General features: G+C 48.1%; 1 protein-coding gene across 1 annotated transcript in view; it reads right to left on the reverse strand.

Annotated features, from left to right (window-relative positions):
• The window catches only part of ESPNL (espin like), a 35,734-nt gene that overhangs the window by 5,352 nt on the left and 4,989 nt on the right, over positions 1-25,393 (reverse strand). Inside the window, exons 3-5 of the mRNA XM_043998875.1 lie at positions 21,329-21,515; positions 17,995-18,177; positions 14,243-14,374 (exon numbers count right to left, since the gene is read on the reverse strand). Coding sequence (XP_043854810.1) covers positions 14,243-14,374; positions 17,995-18,177; positions 21,329-21,515 — 502 coding nt within the window. The remainder of the gene's footprint in view (positions 1-14,242; positions 14,375-17,994; positions 18,178-21,328; positions 21,516-25,393) is intronic.

Genomic DNA, 25,393 nt, shown 5'->3' on the forward strand with positions numbered 1-25,393 from the left:
TTAAGCCAAGTACTTTGGCCGGAGAGCTGATCATTCATGACACAAGTAAAAAAGCATCTATTAAGCACTTAATGTATGACACTAGACGAGGCTCTCTGACATCCCAGAGGAGGGGGCCAAGGGCTCACGTGTTTACCAGGGAAGACAATGCAATTCAACAATCATTGTGCAGGACACTGCGATGGAGACACAAAGAAAAATGAAACAATGCCCGGCCTCATGGTTATTGGTGTCTAGAACCACGGTTATTTGTGTGGATACCATGTTCTGCCACTATACCCCATCTCCTCATCCCTGAACCCCTCAGACCAGGAAAGGGTCAGGTCCTTGAGAGCGGGGACCATTTCATAAGATCACAGATCCAGAAGGTGCCATAAACAAGGAAACCAAGGCCCTGTGAAGTGAAGTGACTTGTCCTGGATTCCATAGACAGTAAGTAATAGGCAAGAATTGAACCAAACTAAACGGGATTGAATTGCACTGAAGGTACTTCCATTTTGCAAGGGAAAACATGGCACAGATGAATAAATGCAAAACATGTTCTTGCTTGAACCTGTGCTTTTATTAGTATAGGAACCTCCCCCTACCAATGAAGAAAGATACCTGCCCAAATAACTCACAGACAAAGATGTCTATGCATTGTTGGTGGAGCTGTGAATTGGCCCAACCATTTAATAAATCGCTTTGGAATTATGCAAAGGAAAGTGACACAGGGGAGCGGGGGGATGGGAAAGCAGAAGGCAGCCCACAAATAACATCAGTTTTTGTTGATGTTATTTTGCTGGGGTTTTTTGTCTTCTTTTTAAGACCTGTAAGTCACAGCCTGGCGTGGGGTTTAACATATCGCTACACACACACCCACACGCACAACTACAATACCTGTGTACAAAACAAAGGGCCTGTGTGGAGTCCAAGGGGGCAACTGCCGGTAACAATAGTGGGGCCCAGGGACACTACCTTATCCACCTGTGCCCAAGAAGGGACCTCTGGTTGTGAGGATAAGCCACCGAGGAAGGGGGAGCCTTGACAAAATGGAAAGGGAAGGCCTCCTGGGTTAGCAGAACCAGAAAATTGTCACTTATTGAGGAGCATCTACAGCATAGTGGATAAAGGGCTGGGCCTATATTCTAGAGTAGTCTGTCTACTGCCTTTTGCTAAGAGCGAGTAACTTAATCTCCCTGAGGCTTGATTTTTCATCTGTTAAATGGGGATAATAACACCTACCTTGTGGAATGAGGTGTATGTAAATAGGCTTTGCAAACTTCAAAGTCCCTGGACTTAAATCCTGATTTAAGTGACAATGCAGAAACCACAAAGTGGAAGCCCAGGGCAGAGGCTGTGTCTTTTAGGTGAATTACAATCACAATCAGACTTTCACTTGATAACAGCCAAAGCCTGCTTTCCCATAAGGATCTGATCTCAATCATTCACACTTTAGTGAGAATGAGCCCAAGTTTTTCCTCTCAGCTGCATTTCCCAGCCCTGACCTTGACTTTGCCCCCAGCCTAGCTGTACTTATGTTTATGTATCTAGGCCATGCCAAGCCAGCCTTGGAATAAACATTTGATTGAACCTTGGACCTTGGGGATCATTCAGTACTACTCTTTCCATCGTATAGATCAAAGGCACCAAGCACACCGCCCTCAACCCTCCTGTGTGCATGAACCAGATAAAAATGTAATTGGAAAATATTAATAAAATCAATAAAATTTCAATAGAACATAGGTAACGAGTATGTGTGGCTTTCTAAGTCGATATGTATCAGGCAAGGACCCCCACGCGTGCTTTTATTTAAGTTTGACACCTCTTTGTGGGTTGTTATAAATCATATTGGCCCAAACACAGGCTGCACTTTCCCCCAACATCTGGCTCTTTCAAAAAGCCAGGTTTGCGTGTTCCCACTGACTTGGTTTTTTTGCGGGGCAGTGGGGGTCAAGTGACTTGCCCAGGGTCACACAGCTAGCAAGTGTCAAGTGCCCGAGGTCGGATCTGAACTCAGGTACTCCTGAATCCAGGGCTGGCGCTCCATCCACTGCACCACCCAGCTGCCCCCTCCCACTGACTTTTTTTTTTTTTTTAGTGAGGCAATTGGGGTTAAGTGACTTGCCCAGGGTCACCCAGCTAGCAAGTGTCAAGTGCCTGAGGCCAGATATGAACTCAGGTACTCCTGAATCCAGGGCCAGTGCTCCATCCACTGCGCCACCTAGCTGCCCCTCCCACTGACTTGACCAGCCTGCCTCTGGGCTCCATCAGTAAGGGAGAAGGGTGAAGATTCTCAGGACTCCAGGACACAATCACGCCCCATTCCCCACTGCGGTCCTGGGAGTTGGCAGTGGTGCCCAGTTGTCCCTGTCACCACCATCACCGTCCAAGCCCCAGCTCCCCAGAGCCCTCCTCGATGGCTGACCCTCCTGCGCTTTCATTTCTGGACCAACACGGCCCTTGTAGTTAGATGGCCACACGCAAACATTTTTTGAGTCAGTATCAGGGCTCGTATATCCAGAAGCAATGGAGAGGATTCCCTATCTGAGGAGGGATCGAAACTGAGAGCTGAGCGTGAAGGGCACAGTCCCCAAAGTGGATTGCATGCCCAGGGACCCTGAAATTTAACTCCAGCGGACTTCAGGGAGGAGAGACTGGAGCTTCCACTGGTCACCAGAGCCGTAAGGGGGAATTCTGATAACAGGACAAATGCATTCAGGGACTGGGGGGGGGGGAGGAGCGTGGCCTCGAAGGGGGAGTCATTTCTCAACCGTGTCCTGTCCTGGGACTGCTCACAATTCAGAGAAGTACATCTCCTGGACCAGACCTACCTGACCTCTAACTCCAGAGGGCCCAGAGCCCTAAAGTGCTCCCTTTCCTATGGCCAAAAGTCCTGACAGGCCCAGAAAGAGCTTCCCTGACCCAGGGGTTCTCTGTGTCCTGCTCCATTCCAAGAAGAACCCCAGCCCTGGCTCCAGGTGGCCAAGGGGTTCTGAAGTGCCGCTCTCTGAGGGCAGAACACAGGTGCGGGGCCACGTCCAAGACTGATCTTTTCACCTGCCCTTCCCAGGAGCCGCTCAGCTTCTCTGCCTTGGGCCTCACTGGGGCCAGGAGAACATTAGAGGGGACTCCATCCTCACCCACTGAGGAGGTGGAGTCTCTCTTCCCTTCCCCTGGATGAAAGACCTCTTTGGGGAGGGTGTGCCCCCAGCAGCACTCTGAGACACAGCCCCCACGGCCCCATCCTAGTTACAACTTCACTTGAAACCCAGACGCCCAATATTCCAGTAATGTACACACTCACTGGCCAACATGAGAGCAATGGGTGTGCACGGGGCAGGTGTCTATAGATGGAGCCAGGACCCAACCGGCTTTGGGCAGCTGGTCACAGGCCCACCCAGGGCCCCTTCCCACCTCAGCCTCCGCCTTCCCCAAGGAGACCCACATACAGCTCTGGGTGAGCTCCCCGGCTCTGAGTCTGCATTCCTGGGCTTATGACCCCTTACTGCCCACGAGATCAAACTGGCCACAGAGAGATGGACGCTGTGAGTGGACGGGTGCAAAGGCACCCATGCGCCCTTTTCCTGCCATCAGGAGGTGGCAGAGCAGGGACAGAGCCTCCAGAGGCACCAGCCCTGCTCCTTCCAACATCTTCAAGCACCTGACGTCACGTCTACTGCCTAGTGGCTGGTCCCACTGCAGGATGCAGGGTCATGGGGGTCTTGAGCTGGAAGGGACAATGGAAGTCCCTTGGTCTAAGGTCATCATTTTACAGATGAGGAAATGGAAGCCCAGAGAAAGGAAATGACCCGCATTTGAACCCTGGCCCTCTGACTCCACGTGGGACCCCCCTTTTCCACCAGATGAGGGGACTGAGAGGATGAGAGGTCAGATGGCTTACCCCGCGTCATGCAGCTGGAAACTGTCAGAGCCAGGACTTAACCCCGCGGACGTCCTACCTGCCGGCCCAGTGGTCTCTCCACTAGACCCAACAGCCTTTCTGTGCCTTCTGTAAATGCACGAGTGCCACGTCTCGAAATCCTCCTCCTCCTCCCCTTCCCGGTGGAGAGAGGAGCCTGTGAAACCTAAGCCTCGGTGCTTCTTGGACTCGGGGAGACCGTCAGTAGAACTCTTCCCGGGAAGATCAGCCCCCTCCAAGCCCCCCCAAGGACACATGACAAAGGGATTTGGAGAAGGGTGTGGGGAAGAAGAGATCCCGGGGGAGTGGAGGAAGCCCATGTAAAGAACGAGCTCAGTGCCCAGCGTCCGGGAACCCGTCAGAGCAGATGGCCTGGGAGGGAGGGGAAGAGTCCCTGGGTTCCCAGGCAGAAGGTCAGACCCCCAGCTGCCACCCCCTGGGAAGGGCCAGCCCTGGGCCACTCACCGTGAGGAGCAGAAGCTGAAATTCCCAGCCCACCAGCCTGGACACAGCTGGACAGCCCATCATGCTGTGCACCAGCCTCCTCCACAGAGGATGGGGGGTCAGGGAGTCAGGCTCAGCGTGGCATCAATATTTGAAGGCCTGGGGTATCGGTGTCAGGTGGCTGGCTCACTGCGGGATGGGGCACTGGATCTCTTACCTTGGGCTGTCAGGAGAGAGCTTGGCGGCCTCCCTTGGGAGGAAACTGCCAATCCCAGAAGCACCAAAGGTCCGATCTTCCAGCAGGGCCCAAGAACCTCCCAGGGAAGTGGGACCCGAGAAGCCCCCGGGGATCAGGGACCTGCATTCGTGGGGCTCCGGCACCATTACTAAATGATTGATGGCTGGACGTGATGAACCCCCGGTTATTCCTCTGAGGGAGGCCATGTGGGAAGTGCCTACGATGTTCCTCACATTGTGCTAAGCTGGCCAAGTGCTTTACTGACATCATCCCATTTGATCACAAGACTAAGAGGCCTTCAGGTGCCCCAGCTGGACTCCAGCCCCACAGGTGGAAGATGTTTTCTGGAGGAAAATAAGGATGCTGTCCAGTGTGCAGAGAGAAGGAGGGAGGGGAGGGAGGAAGGAAGGAAGGAAGGAAGGAAGGAAGGAAGGAAGGAAGGAAGGAAGGAAGGAAGGAAGGAAGGAAGGAAGGAAGGAAGGAAGGAAGGAAGGAAGGAAGGAAGGAAGGAAGGAAGGAAGGAAGGGAGGGAGGGAGGGAGGGAGGGAGGGAGGGAGGGAGGGAGGGAGGGAGGGAGGGAGGGAGGGGGAGGGGAGGGAGGGAGGGAGGGAGGGAAGGAAGGAAGGAAGGAAGGAAGGAAGGAAGGAAGGAAGGAAGGAAGGAAGGAAGGAAGGAAGGAAGGAAGGAAGGAAGGAAGGAAGGAAGGAAGGAAGGAAGGAAGGAAGGAAGGAAGGGAGGGAGGGAGGAAGGGAGGGAAGGCCCATGTTTTTGCTGTCATTTGTGATCCAGTGCCTAGCACAGAGTAGGTCCCTAATGAATTCTTCTTGACTTGCCTTGAATGATTGAGCATTTATTACAAGCTGACCACAAACTAAGCCCTTTGCCAGGCCCTGGGAGACAAAAGGAAAGGGCCACCCTCTATCTGGGGAAGATACACAGCAAAGCAAATCCAGCTTGGGGGGAGGGGACGCAAGGAAAGACAAGGACAACAAACTTGTCAAACGTTCAGATGACGGAAGCTGGAGCGTGGTGACCCTCGAACAGTGGGGCCGAGATCAGATCTCAGAGATTTCTGGGTAGCCTGATGGGCTGAATTTAATAAAATAGAATCAAGTAGAAACAAAAGTTTGGGAGGATATTCTGAAATCCCATAAGCAAAAAGTCAGCACAGAACAGTAGACAGAACAAGGGTTCTGGGGTCAAAGGATACAGGTTCAAATTCTGCCTCAAGTGTGCCTTCCCCTGCCAGGACTTCATCCTCATCTCCAAAGGAAAGCGGTTGGGGGAGGGGGTTTCTGAGCTCCTTTCTAGTTCATGGCTCAGTAATAAACCCCCACTCCAGGGTTCACACACACAGTGGGCAGAGAAGAGGGCCTAGACCCGGGACCTAAGCTTCGTTACAATATGCTTCCTCAGAATTAGGGTCACCTAACTCCTCTCTGTTCCTGCCCAAGCAAGGAACAGGCCCAGTCAAAAACTTGCTCTGCATGATAATAATCGATAATAATAACCACCATTTGAGAGCTGTGTAAGGTTTTCAAAGCTCTTTACAAACATTCTCTCATCGGAGACTCACAACAGCCCAGTGAGTTAAGGCCAGAGGGGAAGGGGGAAGTCAGAGCAGGGAGATTGCTTCGCTTTTGGATTTAGGAGAAAGAGGCTCAGAGAGGATGAGTCAATTACCCAAGGTCAGCAAATGTCAAAGGCAAGATTTGAAGCCAGGTCTTCCTAGCTCCAAGCTCATAACCCTAGTCACTATCCCAGAAGGGCCAGGGAACAGGGCACATTCTCATGGATGGAACATTTCCAACTATAATCCATGTCCATGCTTTCAAAGAATTCAGACAGAATAGCACACGCCTTGCAGGAAAAGGACGTGGAAATTGTTTGACAAACATTTCTTGGACAACTCAGAGGTGCTTGAGGATCGCACACAGCCTCTAATTCTTTGGTTATTTCACTATTTCATCCAAACCCGTCATTTCATCGTGTGGGGAATTTCAGGTGAACAAACCCCTGAGTCTTGGAGCCTGGCTCCTAGCCTGGGGGCTGTGAGTTTCCCTTTTTTTTTTTTTTTTTTTGGTGAGGCAATTGGGGTTAAGTGACTTGCCCAGGGTCACACAGCTAGTAAGTGTTAAGTTTCTGAGGCCGGATTTGAACTCAGATCCTCCTGAATCCAGGGCCGGTGCTTTACCACTGCGCCATCTAGCTGCCCTGAGTTTCCTTTTAAAGACATATTTAGGAGGCAGCTAGGTGGCGCAGTGGTAAAGCACCGGCCCTGGATTCAGGAGGATCTGAGTTCAAATCCGGCCTCAGAAACTTAACACTTACTAGCTGTGTGACCCTGGGCAAGTCATTTAACCCTTGTTGCCCTGCAAAAAAAACCAAGAACAACAACAAAAGACATATTTAATGCCTGTGTTTCAATAGGACCCTTTGGTTCCTTTGGAATCCCGTGTGTTTAAATCATGATTCTTCGGAGGCCCCACAGGTTTCCCCAGACTGAGAGGAGCCAGCACCCCTTGGCTGAGGGAGGAGCCCAGAGAAAGGTCAGACTTGACCAGGGTCACATGGCCAGTGTGTCAGGGACGCCCTCAAACCCAGTCGGTCCCGCCTGACAACAGCTCTCCGTGTACCTGGACATTCTTAGCCACATTAATGACCGCTTTGTTGGGAAATCTGGTCCTGGGAGCATCGTGATTTTCTGTCTGGACCCTGGGTAAAGGGGAGCTTGTGGCGCCAGATGGCCAAGGCATGGGCAGGCTGGTGTCCCGTGCCTGGCCAAAGCGTCTTTTCTGGCTGGCTGGGAGTTTGGCCCTTTCTTGTCTCTGGCCTTCGCTTTTTTCTCTTCTTTCCAGTGACATTGGCACCTTGGCTAGGTCTTGGCATACATTATGCAGGGGCTACCTTGACGGTAACATAACCCGATGGCCAAAGAAAATCATGCCCCACTCGATGAAAACCCTGAAATCCAGCCTGGTGGCTGAGATTCCGTTACAAGCCCTGAGTGACCCAGCTCTGCTGAGCGGCCTGGAGGCCAGCGATCTGGAGCTGCCGCTTACCAGTGGGGGATGCCAGCCGCTGCTCCCCTCCCCACGGTAGGCTGCAGTTTCCTCCTAGGTCAGATGAGGGGGCTGGCCCAGAAGAATGCCAAGGTCTCTGTGAGCCCTAGTAATTCTATCATCCTTAGAATTTAAAGGGGTCCTGTAGGGCTCCCTGGAAACAATAAGCCCCTTGCTAACTCTGCCCTGCTCACTCAGGAAGTGAAGGGGAATCATGTGAAAGAAGCCTGGAAATGTAGGCAGGAGCCAAGCTGAACAGTTCCTATTTTACCCTAGAGCCCCTAGGGAGCTATCAATGACTTTTGATCAGGGGAGTGACACAGTCAGATCTGTGCTGAAGGAAGATTTGGGGGGAGGGGGCGGGGGCAGTTCTGTAGAGGATATTTTAGAATGGGGGGAGAAGGACTAGAACCAGGGAGATTGATTAGGGAGCTATTGTAATAGTCCAGGCCAGAGACATGAGGGATTTGAGTTATTATTACCATTCCAAAATGATCCTATTCCTCAGGCACTCTGCATTCCAACCAAAGCGGCTTATTTGCCATAGCCTATACACAACATTACATCTCCCTTTCTGAACAGACTTGCCCTCATGCCAATGTCATTGGCTCCTCACCTCCACTTCTCTAAATCATTAATGCCTTTCAGAGCTCAGCCCAGATGCTGCCTCCTATAAGAGACTTCCTTTCCTGATTCCCTGTTAGTCTTGCTCTTCCTCTTTTGACAAAAAAGAAGAAAATCACTTTATTTGTATTTACTTTGTATTCATTTCTCTGTGTATTTGATTTTCAATCTCTCCCCTCAGTCCTTGGAAGTCTCCTCTGTTCTTTTCATTTCTGCTTTGGTGTCCCCAGTGCCTGGAACAGAGTAGGTACTTAAGAAATGCTGGCTGGGGGCAGCTAGGTGGCGCAGTGGATAGAGCACCGGCCCTGGAGTCAGGAGTACTTGAGTTCAAATCTGGCCTCAGACACTTAACACTTACTAGCTGTGTGACCCTGGGCAAGTCACTTAACCCCAATTGCCTCACTAAAAAAAAAGAAAAAAAATGCTGACTGAATGGAATCGAGTCATTATTGCTGCCACATCATTTTATAGCAGGCTGCTCTGAGCAGCCTTTTTGGAGTTCACATTTGGAGCCCCCAAGGCCCCTCTCACTTACTTCCTCTCACTCCAATGATACCAAAAATGGTGCCTAAAACTTCATAGAAAGTCCTTTTGTTCTAGCCATGCACTGAGAAGACTGTCCCAGAGGAAACAGAATGGAATAGCAAAATGGGCAGACGTTGGGTCCTCCTTGGAGAAGAGACAGTAGTATTAAGTTTGAAAAAAGTATTTCACAAGCGTGTTGGGGTTGGAACTCAAGGGCTTGACGTGCTGGGCAAAGTGTGCCCATAGAGGAGGAGATGTTGCCCAGGCGGGCTTTTAAAAGGGGCTGAGAACAGAAACTGGTGTCCCATTAGAAAGCCTGCCAATCATCCTTTATAGCTGCCTGACACAATGCCCCAAGGAAGGAAATCTAGCCACCCCCACGCCATTTACCTGATGTGAAAGGGACACCACAGTCAGCTGGAATCACATCTAGGGCTCCCATCATTCACTGGGAAGGACTCAGATAGCTTTGAGTTCCTGAGCCACCTCCACAGATTGGACACTAAGCTCTGGGGAGCCATTGGGGGAAATCTTTGGTCATTTAACCTTACCAGCTCTTCACTGGGAATAATAGCAGCACCCACCTTCTGGAGTTGTAAGAATCAAGGGAGATAATAATTGTAAAGCACTCAGCACAGTGCCTGGAACATAGTAGGTGTTAGGATGATGATGGGGAGGAGATGGGGGAGGGAGAGGAGGAGGAGTTCAAGGAAGCTAACTTGTTTTAAACTATTTCTAATGTTCTTGTTAAAGTTTTATGATGGGGGCAGCCAGGTTGCACAGTGGATAGAGCACTGTCCCTGGAGTCAGGAGAACCTGAGTTCAAATCCAGCCTCAGACACTTGACACTTACTAGCTGTGTGACCCTGGGCAAATCACTTAACTCTCCTTGTCCCCCCCCCCAAATATTTATGACCATGAATGGAAACTCAGCAGGACAAGGGGTAGGGAGCAAGGAAACGAGTTTTACTCATAGGATGGGGGGTTTCAGACAAAGATCTTATTGGATATTTCACACCAAAGTCCAGAAGACTATAAGAATCTGAAGCACCAGGTAAGAAGTGGGGGGAGCCAAGGGGAGAGAGGTAACAAGCTCCCAGAGAGCTAGTGAGAGAGAGGCTCCAGGAACTCAGCTGATAGCCCAGGTACCCTCTGGTGTTGGACGGTGCACAGAGGAGGTGGGCTGAGCTCTTGTTCTGCAATACACACCCAGGCTCTTGTTAATGGATGGGATCAAGCTCTGGTCACTGTGCCTCCTACCTGCTCCCATCCTACTGATCTGCAGATAAATGGGTGCCCAGCTGTCAGGACAAGTACATCAGGAAAATAGCACCATAAGCATACACAAGAGAGAACTAGGGGTGTTGAGAGGCAGGTGCCCGAGAGAAGAAGTAGCTCAAGAGAAGACAAGGAGGACCTCCAAAGTTCATTCAACTGCATTTATTGAGCACTTGCCGCTATGGTCAGAACCCTCGGCAAAATTTCTCTGAGCTACAGTCCCTGTCCAGAAGGAATTCACAGATGAATAAGCAGGGAAGAATACCAAATACCAACAGTTATAATTAACAATGACTTCAATTACTGCCTTTGTAACCCTGTCACCTCACATAATGCCTGGAACATAGAATAACATTTTTGATTGATATAAATCTATTTTGTAACTGGTGTCTCCTCCAATGGAATGTAAGATGATGTATCCTCAGCACAGTGCCTGGCATACAGTAAGCACTCAAAAATTTTTGTTGGTACTACTGGCAACCACATGAAAGAAATCAGAAATCAAATCCACTAGGAGGTTTTGCCTCACACCCAGTAAACCAGCAAAGATAATAAAAGATGGTAATAGTCGATTTGAGAACGGCACACTAATACATTGTTGGTGGAACTGTGGATTAGTCCACCCATTCTGAAAAATTATTTAGAACTATGCAAAAAGAGCAACTAAAATGTCCATACCCTTTGACCCAGAGATACCACCAAAAAGCATGTAGCCCAATAAGGTCAATGACAAAAAAGAAAGTCCCCACATATACCAATTTATAGCATTACTTTCGTGATAGCAAAGAACTGGAAACAAAGTAGATGCCCATCAGTTGGGGATTAGATAAACAAATCATGGTGATATATTAGTATCTTATAGGAAGGGATGAGTATAGCAAAAAAACAGAAAAATACAAGAAGACACATGGACTGATGTGACATAAAGTAAGATGACCCAGGAAACAATGCACCCAATGACTACATTGATGTCAATGGCAAGAATAACAAGCAAAGCATTGAAACAGAAGAGTGTGAAATTATAATGATACAGTTTGGCCCCAAACAAGAGATAGAAGATACTTCCTCCCACTTCTTTGCAGAGGTAGGGAACCATGCATGTGGAAGGAACACTGTATGAAACATCGCCCCCCCCACCCCACCCCCCCACCCCCCCGGCTTTGTGACAGGTTGATTCGTTTCAAAGGACTTTTTCTTTCTTTTCTATTATAAGAGATGGCTCTCTGGGAGGAATATAGTGGGAAATGTAGGTGATGAATAAAAAATACATCAATAGGGGTAGCTAGGTGGTGCAGTGGAAAGAGCGCCGGCCTTGTATTCAGGAGGACCTGAGTTCAAATATGGCCTCAGACACTTAACACTAGCTGTGTGACCCTGGGCAAATCATTTAACCCCAATTGCCTACAAAAAAATACATCAATAATCTATTTTAAATGCTGGTTGTATTTGCACAGGATTAATTAAATGTGATGAATGTCCAAAATATGTGGAGGCAAGAAAGATGAGAGGAGTATCTCATCTGAGCCTTAAAATAACATGGCCATTCTTAGCCCCATTTTGCATGTGACAGAGGAGAGGTGTAGAGAAGTTAAGTGACTTGTCCTGGTTCACACAGCTAGTAGATATCAGAGTCAGGATCTGAACCTACGTGGTAGTAAGGTGGCACCACAGAGTGCCAGGCTTGGAGTCAGGAAGACCTGAGTTCAAATCTAAGCTCAGATTCTTCCTAACACATAAATCACGTAAATCACTCTCTGCCTCATGTGAAAGATAAGGACAATAATAGCACCCACCTCCCAAGGTTATTGTGAGGGTCAAATGAGATCAGATTTATAAAGCACTTGGCAAATTTTACAGCGCTGTATAAATGTCAGTTATTGTTGTTGTTATTGTTATTCCTGGTTCCAAGGCCAAAATTTTGGCTACAATGCTCTTGGATGTTTCTTGGATGTTTGATGGATGGATGGCCAAATGAATGTGGCCAAATGAATGAACGAATTACTACGTTGGCACTTTGAGCCTCTGTCATTTCACTTGGATGGGTATTTCCCCAGTAACACAGATCGAAGCCCCTCCCAGTGACAAGCCTTTCTGAACTCAGCCAGGTGAGTCCTCAGTCAGAGGCAGGCAGATGGACCATGAGTCCACCGCCAGGCACCACACAGCTGTCCCAATGTGGTTGTCACAGCCTTTGAGAACAGAGAGTCATCTCTAACTCTCGCTTAGGCTAGGGCTGTGGTAGATGAATGATTACCCAGGATGGAGAGCTGGCCCCGGGGCAGGAAGACCAGGCTTCCAGTGTGCCTCTGACACTTCCTGACTCTGAGCCCAGGCCCAGCCCCACCCTCTCAGCCTCCAGAGAATACTCTGGTAAGTAGCAGGGCAGGTGTGGACCTGCATTGGTAGAGGAAAATTTCCCAAGAGCCCACCATAGGAAAGAAAGACAGAGAAGCCAGAACATCATTTGGAGATTCTCTGAAGCTGGCAGGAGAAGCTGCCCCTGTCAAACACAGTGCAGACAGACAGATAGACAGACAGACAGGCAGAAATAAAAATGGGGGCAGCAGGTGGGTGTCTAGTTGGAAGTGATGAGGTTGAGGAATCTGGATGGCTGGTTTCTGGCCCTGGCTTTGCCCCCCAGCTCACTGGAGGGACTGTGAGTCCACTCCATACCACTCACTCTGGGTTTGTTTCCCCCTCAGTAAAACGAGGGGATTGCACTGGTGGGAGGAGCTTCTATAATCTGGCTCTAAATCTCTGACTCTCGGGGCAGCTAGGTGGCACAGTGGATAAAGCACCGGCCCTGGATTCAGGAGGACCTGAGTTCAAATACGACCTCAGACACTTGACACTTACTAGCTGTGTGACCCTGGGCGAGTCACTTAACCCTCATTGCCCTGCAAAATAAATAAATAAATAAACAAACAAACAAATGAATGAATGAATGAATAAATGAACGAATAAATGAATCAATCAATCAATCAATCAATCTGACTCTCTGCAAGTGTGTGGGGCTGCATCCAACTGATGGGGGAGGCTGTAAGCCTCTCCAACACCAGGGCCCAGGAGGAGACGAAAAGCAGTGAAGGAAGGGACCCTGGTCTGGCAGGATGAAATCACAGATGAAAACTGTGGGTCATTTGTCATGGGGGAAACGATCACTTTCAACACCTTCTGCTGAGTCTGTGATGGAAGATACTCAAGACAAGCCAGGAGGAGGCCCGGTGATACCCAATCTCCCATCAATATTGCAGCAGGTCTGTGGGCTGGGAAGGTGGGGGGTGGAGAGTGGAGAGCAGAGGCTACAACCAAGTGGAAACCCTTGGGGGTTTGGGGTTGGGGCATAGGCCTCTTCTCCAATTAATGGCCAGTAACTGAGGCCCCCTAGTGGCTCTTGTTGGATACACTAATAGTCAACACCCCCCCCCCCCCCCCCCCGCCGCCCCGAATTTATTGTAATATAACTTGGTCAGTGGGGCAGCTGGGTGGTGCAGTGGCTAAACTGCCAGCCCTGGAGTCAGGAAGCCCTGAGTTCAAATCCAACCTCAGCGCTTACAAGCTGTGTGACCCTGGGTAAGTCATGTAACTGTTTGCCTCAGTTTCCTCATCTGTAAATAAGCTGGCAGTATCTCTGCCAAGAAAACCCCAAATGGGGTCATGGAAAGTCGGACGTGACTGAACAACAACAACAAAATGACTCTACCCCGCTCTCCAAGCAGAACTGTACCCAAAGGTAGGCCGTCCTCTGAGCCATCCATCCCCTTGCCCCACTTCCTACCCTCGCTAAGACAATTCCTAGTTACACCCATTCTCCTTGTGTCCCCCTGTTTGCTGTGCTCTGGACAGCAGGTTACTGTGCCCAAGTCCTGCTTCTGCTAGCCCGTTGCTGAAGGGTCGGGGGTTATTTGATTTTTCCTCATGAAAGCTGGTGTGCATTTTCCTCCAGAGCTACACCAACATGTATTTCCCCTGTCCCCCTCCCCTACCCCCCCCCCCGGATGTTTTCCCATCCCTGCATTAGGACCCCTAGGAAAAAGCGCTAGAATCCATTACTGTGGGAGACTTTTCGTCTAGGTGGGGCGGCAGAAACCACGTTGATGCCCCTCCTGGGCCCAGAGAGGAAGAGGATGTATTCCCCACCACCCTCCCTGGCACACCCAGGTTCATTACCAGATTCTGCACCTCTAGCAGGTACCGAGAGCAGTCATGATGTCCGTTATAAACAGCCAAGTCCAGTGCGGTGTAGCCATCGCCATCCTGAAGGGCCGGATCCACCCGGTGAGATATCAAGGTCTGACAACACTGCAATGACACCACTGGCAGAGTGAGAAGGCTGCCGGCCTTTCCCACACCCCCATCCTTGCTCCACACCCATCTCTCCAGCCATTTAAGGTCCACAAAGTGATTTTCTCATAACTCTCCTGTGAGAAAGGCAATATACATATTTTTGTTGTTTCAGTCGTGTCTAACGTTTCATGACCATTTGGGGTTTTCTTGGAAGAGATACTGGAGTGGTTTGTCATTTCCTTCTCCAACTCATTTTACAGATGAGGCAAACAGGGTTAAGTGACTTGTCCAGGGTCACACAGCTAGTAGGTGTCTGAGGCTGAATTCAAACTCAGCTCTTCTTGACTGCAGACTCAGTGCTCTATCCAGTGAGCCACCTAGCTGCCCCATGTACATTTTACAAGTAAATGGGGGCAGCTAGGTGGCGCAGTGGATAGAGCACTGGCTCTGGATTCAGGAGGACCTGAGTTCAAATCCAGCCTCAGACACTTAACACTTACTAACTGTGTGACCCTGGGCAAGTCACTTAACCCCAATTGCCTCACCAAAAAAAAAAAAAAAAGTGACATACAAGTAAATGGTAGCTTGGCCAGGATCATCCAGCTGGTAACTCTGGTTATTTGGAATTCCAACCCAGGTCTCCTGACTCCGAGCCTGCTTTCTGCTCTACCATCCTACATCCTTTAGACAAGTACAGAATGAATAAGACTTCTTCCTTAATCCTACCTTACCATGAACTGCTCATTTCCTCCTTTGGGGATAAATGTCTTTTAGTCCCCATGGACTCATCCTTCTAGCCTAGGAAGTTCTTCTTGGCTCCTGATTGCCATAAGAACAACATTAGCAGCACACAGAGATAGCTTCAGGATTAGCAGATCCCTTTATATATGCTCTCATTTTATCCCCACAACAACTCCAGAAGGTAGGTGCTATGATGATCCCATTTTACAGAGGAGGAAACTGGGGCCCTCTGCCTCTGTAAGGCGCTAAGTGTTTCTGTATCCCTGCTGTCTTTTGCTAAGTCAAACTCCTCTTGTCATCTGTTCAGTGACTTACGACTGCTCTTCAAGCAAAGACTGGATTTTGGAGGATGATCAGGCAAAGATTAGACCCAATGGTCTTTGAGGTCCCTTTGAGGACCCTGAGATGCCGGAACTCTGCCGTTCTGAGAGTCCAGGGTCACCTCCACATCCAATGGGAACTTCAACTCAGTTGAAGACTGTTCTTCAGTAGATTTCTTACCGATGACAAAGCAACCCTAAACACTTTCTCCAGTTCCCAAGAACTTATCGAGGTCTCAGCCCTTATTCATAAAAGGCCTTGCACCAGGCTCATTGTTCGACTTGAACTACTTCTGGAAACCAAGGGAAAGAGAATAAAAATAAAGTCCTGAAGTTTTAAAATGTTCATCCCAACTTCTGCAAGCTTGGTGTCCCTATCCTATTGGCTGCCCTATTCTGTTGGTCTCCTGAAGAACAGAGTTGGGGGAATCTGGCTTCTGAAAACCTCAGTTCTAATCATTTGTTTTTCCACATGATGCCCCAGGCCAATGGTCCCTGGGGCGGGGGGGGGGGGGGGGGGGGGCGGTATGCTGGAGCCAGCTCACAGTGTCCTGAGAGAGAGCCATGCGTCAAATTTTCAGTGGGAGCATCCACACCTTTGAAACAAGCAAATTCTACTAACCAGGGCTTGATTTATTGTTTTGTTGGTTGTTCAGACTTCAGGTAATGGAGAAAATGTTCATAATAAAAGTGTTGCTTGTGCTCTTTTTGGTTAAACATTTACCAGCGCACCACTGGGTGCATGTGCCCCCAGGGGTGTTCAAGATATTCTACTGGGACACTTGTAGAGAACATTAGACCTGGGAATGAATGGGGAGGGAGGTTTGGCCAGCTGCCCAACTGCCCTGCCCTTCCCACACGAAACAGACACCCTGGGGATGGGGCACCCAACCTTCAAAGTCTATGCTCACCATTCTGACATCAGACGAATTTCAACAAAAATGGAACTAAGAGAAAAACATGACATTAGGCTGGAAAGGGAGGGAGGAGGCAGAATGAAGAGGCCTTTAAAAGGCTGAGTTTGGAGTTTTAGCTTTTGAGCAAGGAAGGGGAAAAGGTCCAACCTGTGCTTTCGGATGATTTTCATAGCTCTGCAGAGGGTGTATCGGAGAAGAGACAGACTGGAAGGGAGACCATTTAGGAGACTATACTAATCATCCAGGTAAGAGGAAATGTCTTTGGGAGGCAGCTAGGTGACGCAGTCGATAAAGCACCGGCCCTGGATTCAGAAGGACCTGAGTTCAAATCCGACCTCAGACATTTGACATTTACTAGCTGTGTGGCTCTGGGCAAGTCACTTAACCCTCATTGCCTGCAAAAACAAATTTAAAAAAACATACACGCAAAAACCACAGAAACAGAAACAGGAGCATGTAATGGGGTGCCCCACTTTAAAAAATAATAATAAACTGCTCTGACTGATGCAGAAATATGTTTGATGTTGTTATGTATATGTATGTATATATATGTCTGCTGTCTAGGGGAGGGGGGAAGGAGGGGAGGGAGAAAAATTTGAAATTGGAAATATTATATAAATAAATGCTGAAAACTATCTCTACATGTAACTGGAAAATAATAAAATACTTTTATTTAAAAAAAATAAAATAAACTGCTCCCTTTGGGGGCAGCTAGGTGGCATAGTGGATAAAGCACCAACCCTGGATTCAGGAGGACCTGAGTTCAAATGTGACCTCAGACCCTTGACACTTACTAGCTGTGTGACTCTGGGCAAGTCACTCAACACTCATTGCCCTGCAAAATTAAAAATTAAAAAAAAAAAACTGCTCCCTAGCCAAGCCTTTGACATGGGGGTAGGACATAAGGAGGAATTAAGAGGCTATTAAAGTTTAGCTTGGCCAACTAGATAGCAGGACGGACACACCTAAGAAGTAAGGGGAGATAAAATTCTATAGACCTGGGGCAGCCCCATAGGACAGAGATAACTCCGGAAGCCTTTTCCATCCCACCCCTCATTCAAGCTTTTCCCACCCTACCCCCAAAAGAACTTTCCTTTGCCAGGTGGTCACCCCATCTGCCCTCTATAAAAGCTTTGTCGTGAAGAGACGGGTTTCTAAGCCACCTCCTTCCCTTGAGGCAAAGTCTTTAACTTTTCCCTCTTCCTCACTTTCTCTAGCTCCCAAACAAAAAAAACCATTTTATTCTAATTGGATTGTGTGTGAGAGTGTAATTCTTTACTGAGGAATACCTAAGGACCCCCATCACCTATTTCCCCCACGACACCTTCCTCCTTACACTTGTCAGACTGGCATTCTGAACCTGTGTGAAAAAATCTATTCCTTCCTCTCCAATTCCATCCTATCAGACGTAGCCCACGTTCCTCCTTAAATCTCTGATCTTTTTGGATCAGGATCATCCTCCAGTGAGCCAGCCCTCCCTCCCTCCTTTGTGCCGTCGGCAGCTTTGCCAACATCCTGATCCCACATCCTTCCCTTTTTCCAGTGCACTGTCTCTGATCTATCATCGTGGCTGCCTGGGCAATGCTCCACTTAGGGTTGAGCTGGGGAGGGTTTCAAGGACTCCCAGGCCTTTCCAGGCAGTACACCTGCGCCTTACCTCCAGGTGCCCATTCTCTGCTGCATCATGGAGAGGGGTCCCTCCCCAGTGATCTCGGATGATCTGAGCGCCCATCAGAAGCAGCCGATCCAGAATGGGCGCATGACCCCCTCTTGCTGCAAAATGGAGCACCGTAGCTCCCTCGTCATCTCGAGCCATCAGGCCGATGTCTGTGAATGTGACCTGAGAGGAAGAAGGAATGGGAATGAACAGAAGGAATCCATTGTCTTCTAAAACGGATATCGATGGAACCCATTTTCCACTTTCTTTCATGTTTTCTTTCATTAACATTTTCTAATACAAAATGACCAATGTGGCAATGTTTTACATAACTGCACATGTGTCATCTGTGTCTGATTGCTTACCACCTCAGAGAGAGGGGAGGGACGGAGAGAGGGATACAATTTTGAATTCGAGACTTTAAACAAACCGGTATTTACTGAGAAAAAAGGCAACCGAGCCAATCAAATTCATTCCCAGCCATGCAGCAGACAGAGGAAGAAGATCTGAGTTCTCTGCCACATCCTGGCCCTGTGACCCTGGGCTAGGCACATTACCTCTCCGTGTGCCCAGCAATTTCCTAAGATTATCAGTTGGAGGACAAGTGACTGTATAGGGAGAAAAAGTGTCCTCCCAGGGAACTCACTCCACCCACAATACCACCAGTTGGGACCATCATAGGATTTCCAAGGGCCATAGTGTCACCAAGGACCTAAGTGGACCCATCACAGGTACAGAGTCTTTGGGAATGGAAGCTCCTGGGGAGCAAAGGCTGGTTTTGATTTTTCTTTGAATCCCTAGAACTTAGAACAGAGCCTCACATACAGTAAGTGAAGCCAGGTTCTAAGGAGACTGATTCCTCTGCAAATAGAAAGAGGAGACCCTCAGAGACCAGTTGTGGGAGCTTCTGGGAAGCGGGGTCCCAAAGAGGTGGTGTTCTTTCTTGCAGCCCTGGGAGAAACAGAGACTCTTGCTGACATCTGAGGCATTTGGCATGGATATGAGGGTTAGGAGAAGAGTGTGTGTATGTGTGTGTGTGTGTGTGTGTGTGTGTGTGTGTGTGTGTGTGTGTGTGTAGAGAGAGACAGAGAGACAGAGACAGAGACAGAGACAGAGAGAGAAGAGGACAAGGGTGCTGAGTCCAGCCAGATTCCTTCTGAACAGTTGGTGTCTTCCTTCAGGTAGGCAGAGGCACACCAAAGTGTAGGCATGTCTAAGTGGTGGGGAACCTTCCCGATGCCTAAAAATTCATGGAGATGGGAAAATACCACTTTCCCTTCTCTTTCTGCCCACTAAATGCTAATCTCTAATTGAAAGTGTTTTCTGGGGGCAGATAGGTGGCACAGTGGATAGAGCACTGGCCCTGGATTCAAGAGGACCTGAGTTCAAATCCAGCCTCAGACATTTGACACTAGCCGTGTGACCCTGGGCAAGTCACTTAAACCTAATTGCCTCACCAAAAAAAAGAAAGTGGTTTTTGTTCTTAAAAGTTACTCACACCTTTTGCTTTAATTGGTACAGTTTTAATTGGCCAGTTTATTCTAGACCAAAACAAAACAAAACAAACAAAAAAAGAATAGATCCTGTCTGTTCCTGATTGCATGATCCAATACTAATGAAGGGGAGGCAGAGAGAAAGGAGGCAGTGAAAAGTGAGTGACTTGTGGTATAGAGATTTGTATTTTATTTTTAGGATCTAGATTTGGTCTCGGCTTTATCCTAGACAGATGTTTGAGCTACATGAATGAGAGTATCAGTAATTTTTGACTTATTAATATCTAATCAATTTCCTGAAGCAGAGTAAAACTGAATTTAGGTCTCGATCCCTCTCCCAATCCCCTTCTCTCCCCCACCTCCTTGACAAAACCTGTGAGTCATGAGTGAGCAGTCTTAAACAGTGGAAGGGAGGCTGGGTGAATAAATATTCCTTCAGCCTAAGGGAAGTTGGCTCCCTCAATTGTTCTTTCTGAAAGCTGATCTGCTCCTGAGTGGGGGAAGGGCGGAGTGGAGATTTTGAGTTAGGAAAAATGAACCCCAGGGAAACAACAGTTGGGAAGGAGTGGCTCTGACCTAATTCACAAGGACAGTGCAGCTGAAAGAGGGAGTAGCTAGTTTGCTTGTGATGCACTTCCAATGCCATCCCCCCCCCCCCATTAAAGGTACTACATAAGCAGTTAAATGTTTATTGATTGACTGGATGATTTGTTTTCTTTCTAGGACTCAGATACCCCAATATAAAAGTACTGTCCATAGACAGTAAAGGCATCATTGAGATTGCTCCTGGGTTCTCTGTCCATCAGTTCAAATCCTGACCCATTCACACTTTATCATCCTATGTGATTCTTAATCCTTGTTCTCCCAGTAATCCTCCAGAGACATTTACCCTAAAGACTGGGTTCTTCCTCTGAGTTTTCTCACCTGGCTTAGCCTCTGGACTGACACCTACTTTGAACTAAGCTTTCCCTGCCAACAGGGCACTGGTTTTGGCATATGAATGTAGGAGGAAGTTGATGCTGAGCCCATTTGAAGCCTACTAAAGTATCTTGGTGGAATTGGATCAAAAGAACCAGTGTAGGCTTCAGGCTGCCCACCTGTTACCTGCCTACCTCTCCTCCCCCTCCCCCTCTCCCTCCCCTCCTCCCTTTCCTCCTCCTCCCCTCCTCCCCCCCTTCCTCTTTCTCCTCCTCTCCCTCTTCCTCCCCCTTCCCCTTCTTCTCCTCCTCCTCCTTCAGATTGGAACCCAGGTCTCTCCCACCTCCAAACCCATTGTCCTTTCCCCTCCAGTTATAGCCCTCTAAAATCTCTCCGCCAAAATGAACATCCTTGGGTAGCTAGGGGGTATGGTAGATAGAGAGCAGGACTCAAAGCCTGGGCTTTGTTGCTGTTGTTCACTTGTTCCAGTCATGTCCAACTCTTCGTGATGCCTTTTGGGGTTTTCTTGGCCAAGAAGCTGGAGCAAGTCACCATTTCCTTGTACTGAGTCCGAGTTCAGATCTGAACTCAGGAAGATGAATCTTCCTGACTCCAGGAGGGCCTGGGTTCAAACTCTGACTCTCAGGTCGGCTGTGAGGCTTTCACTAAGTCATATCAACTGCAAAGTGAGGAGGTCAGACTCCATGGCCTCTAAGCTCCCTTCTGGCTCTTGACCTCTGCCTCCATGATCTTCACGTGGAGGGATCTTAAGATCCCCTGCCATCTTTGTAGCCCTCTGGTCATTGGAGTTCAAGGTTCCTGATTTCCTCAGATTCCCACTTTATATCACACGGGGATCCAAAGCTTCCCAGCCACCCTCTCTCCCTCCTTTCCTCAGTGCCCTAAGATGACCATTTCCTTACCAACCAGACCACGAGGGAGTAGTGGCCACTGCGGGCAGCCGCATGAAGCACCGTCATGCCATCGTGGGCCCTCAAGTGCACATCAGCCCCACAGTCCTTCACTAGGAACTGGACGATGTGTAAGTGGCCTTCCTGGCACGCCAGGTAGAGAGGGGAGGCTCCACTCTGGGTCTGCCTGTTCACACACCTGCATAAAGAGAGGGAAAAGGGAGAGTCATCAAAAGATACTGTTCTTCCTCTAGGGTTTTAGCATTCAGTGAAAAACAAGCCTGGTGGAGGAGTCAGCTAAAGCCAAGAATTCACTCATCTAGGTCTGTTTTTCCATTTGGGTTAGAAACTCTGCCAATTTTCCTCTCTGTTTCATGTCTCTAAAAGGCTTAGCTGAGTTGAACCAACCCCGGTATATGAATGTCATGGAACATTATTGTGTTGTATGAAACAGAAAAAGTGAAGAATTTAGAGAAACCTGGGAAGTCTTATATGAATTGATACAGAAAGTAAGCAGAAATGGGGGAAGGGGGGAAATCTACACAATGAATCCAACAATGTGTATAGTAGGAACAAGATAACCAAACAGAATATTATAATAACTAAGCTTGGCCATGAAGGAAAAGATATGAGACTCAACTTTTGTCCTTTCATTGGAGAGATATCGGACTATGGGCATGAACAATGTCTTATACTGTCAGACTGGGATGAAGGATGTGCTGGTTAGTTTTGCTAAACCATTTTTTCCTTTGTCTTTTATTCTTAACTACAAGGTCTGATTCTGGGTAAAGAAGGGGATGAGATATATTTGGGGGTAAAAAAAGTCATAAAAATAAAATACATCACTTTTTAAAAATAAATTTTGAAAAGAGAGCCATGGATTTCCCCCCATCAAATGAGTAAAAATGGGGAAATTCAGTGTTGGAGACACTGTGGGAAGATGGGAACCCTAACCCACCACTAGAGGAGTTGTGAATTGGTCCAAACATTCTAGAAAACACTTGGGAATTATCCAATCCAGTCCAAATATTGACTCAATGTCCACTATAAGTAAGGCAAGGAGGCAGTGTTGGGTAACGGATAAAGAGGCAGCCAAGGGTCAGGATGATATGAGTTCAAGTCCCACTTCTGACATATACCAGCTGTGCCATAATAGGCAAGTCACTTAACCTCCCAATTTCCAGGGTGAGTTTATCGAATGAGGCACATCTGGAGCCAAGGAGGGAGTTTCTCCCTTCAGGGAGCTTAAAGTCTCCTGGGGGTGGGAAGGAACTTATGTTTTATACCAGAAAAGTTACAAAATTACTTTACCTTCTTTGACCTAGAGATCCCGTTTCTGGGACTATACTCGAAGAGACCATTATGTACAAAAATATTTATAGTCACAATATTTGGGATCAAAAAGCAGGAAATTGGGGCTCAGAGACTGAGAATAGCTGAACAAAATGGAACATAAATAGAGGCAGCTGAAGGTGAAGGCAGAGCCCTTGGGTTCAATTCTTGCCTCAATCACTGACTCCCTGGGTGACCTTGGATATGTCTCTCCATTCCTCTGAACCTCAGCTCTCTCATCTATAAAATGGGAGCAATATTTGTCCAATCTCCCTCCCAAACTCTTGTGAGGTTCCAACTAGATAGTGTCTGCAAAGTGCTTCCTGTGCTTTAAAGAGCTAATGATCTATCAGCTGTATTTACATTTCAAAGACAAGCATGAATATGCACTTACATTATCACTGCTCACTTCCTTCTTCACTCCCTTCCTCCCTTCCTTCTTTCTTTTATCCCATCTTTCCTTCCTACATTCCTTCCTTCCTTTTTCTTCCTCTCTCCTTTCCTTCCCTCCTCTTCTTTCCTTCCTTCTTCCTTCCTTCCTCCAGACAACAGATACCCAGGACACCATCAGGCCCACACTCAAAGTCTTCCAGGCTTGGAAGGATCCCCTAGCTAGAGCCCCAATCACAGTTTTGGAGAATCCAGTGTCACAAAAAGAGGTTGTCAGTAGAAGATTAGCTCAGGATTTCTTTGATGTCATGTACCAGGGTGTGTAACATTCATACTCTAATGTGTAGATGCATTTAACATTATTACATCAATGAATGGAGTGTGTAACATTTTGTCTCTTGGGAATGGGTATGTATGTATCTCTGTGTTTATTTTTACTTTTCTTTGTTTTTTGTTTTTTTGGTGAGGCAATTGGGGTTAAGTGACTTGCCCAGGGTCACACAGCTAGTAAGTGTTAAGTGTCTGAGGCTGGATTTGAACTCAGATCCTCCTGAATCCAGGGCCAGTGCTCTATCCACTGTGCCACCTAGCTGCCCCCTCTGTGTTTATTTTTACATAACTCATTACAATAATGAATTGTATGAAACCTTTTAGGGCAGGGAGAGCTGGACTTGGAGTCAAAAGACCAGTACTGAAAACCCAGCTCTACCATTTTCCCCCTGTAGCAATGGGCACTTCTGGCTTTCTCTGGACCTCAGCTCAAATAAAATGAGGGGAATGCATTAGATGCTTTCTATGGCCTTTCCCAGCTCAAAATCTCACTCCAGTGACTGTCATCTTCTCCTTTCCTTGCAGAAAGTTGTAAAGAGAGAGGGAGAGGGAACACCAGAGAACTGGGCTCAGAGAGCTGGTGGTGGTGAGCAAAGGGGAAGGAGGCAAAGAAGACAAACTTCTTCCTCATAGCCTGGAGGAGAGGTCCCTGGGTGTGGAGACTGAGTCTGAGTCTCCAGATTCGTCACTTGAAAGTATTTTCCATTATCCCTGTGGGGGTAGGGGCTGGGAGGAGGCTGAGGTACTGGGAATGGGGAAGCTAAGTACAAAAGGAAGAACTGAAGGGAGCAGAAGCTGAGCTGCTGGGAGGGTCACTTTGGAGGGATCCATATGCTACAGGGGGAGGTGCACCAGGGCCGGAGTCTGGAGATCTGGGTTCAAATTATCTGTGTGACCTTGAGCAAGTCATTTCCTAGCCTCAGTTTCCTCAGCTGTAAAGATGGCCTCTGAGGCCTAGACTTAGGATCCTATGAACAGTCACCTCCAAGTAGTTCCAAAGGCTAGAATTGAGCAGGTGTAAGTTTGACAGTTGTCTAAGAAGGTGGCTTTTTTTTTTTTAAGGAAGCTTATTCTCCTGTCTTGAAATTTTCATAGGAAGTTTCTCATTCTGTAAGATTCGTCATTGAATCCCCATCCTCCAGCTCCAGGGCTGTTTAAGTCCCTCTCATCTTATCCTAGAAGAGATGGTGGGTCATCCATGAAAATGAACCACTTCTCTATTAATTTCTGATGTATCAACTTTTTCCAATTTTTTTTACAGCCTACCCACTTCCCAAGTCACTCATTTTCCAACCCTGATAATGTTCAGCAAGCCTTCTAAATCTCTAACACCTTCACATTTCTCACATTTCTTGGATCCCATCCAGCTCTGATCTATGGTTCTCTGCTGTGAGTCACAGCATCTGTCCTCCGGGCATTTGAAGAAGTCGAGCACAGTGAAAGGATGACTTTCTTGGTCTGGCTCTTTGTTTGCCTAAGAAGCATCACATTTCCTTTGAGGCCTTGGATCCTACACAGGGATTGGAGGAAGGGTTGCCAGGCAACCACCTGAAGTAAGATGCTCCCTTATGCCAAGGTCATAAACCTTTCTGGGGCTGTTTCTGACCTTCGAAAGACGTAGCAAACCGTCCTCGTTTCTCTGTGCAGAGGCACAGCTAGACTTGGAGTCAGTAAGACCTGGGTTCAAATCTCACCTCAGATACTTACTAGCTATGTGACTCTGGGCAAGTCACCTTATCTCTGTGTGCCTCAGTTCCCTCATCTATAAAATGAGGGGGAGAAGATAGGGTTTAATGGCCTCCAACATGCCTGTGATCTAGTAAACCTTGTTGACATTGTTCTCCCTAATCCCAGGGCCTCTGGGGCGTCTCACTCCCCAGCACTCCACCGAATGGTAACTCTAATTAGTAAGATGTCTTTCCTGACATCACACTTGAATCTGCCTCTCTACAACCATGCCCCTCCCCAAATGATGCCGTTGGAATCCTATTACCCACCAGGTCTTATCTTGCTCCCCCTTCCTGC

This window comes from Dromiciops gliroides, chromosome 3, assembly GCF_019393635.1.
Source record: "Dromiciops gliroides isolate mDroGli1 chromosome 3, mDroGli1.pri, whole genome shotgun sequence".
NCBI classification, from domain to species: domain Eukaryota; kingdom Metazoa; phylum Chordata; class Mammalia; order Microbiotheria; family Microbiotheriidae; genus Dromiciops; species Dromiciops gliroides.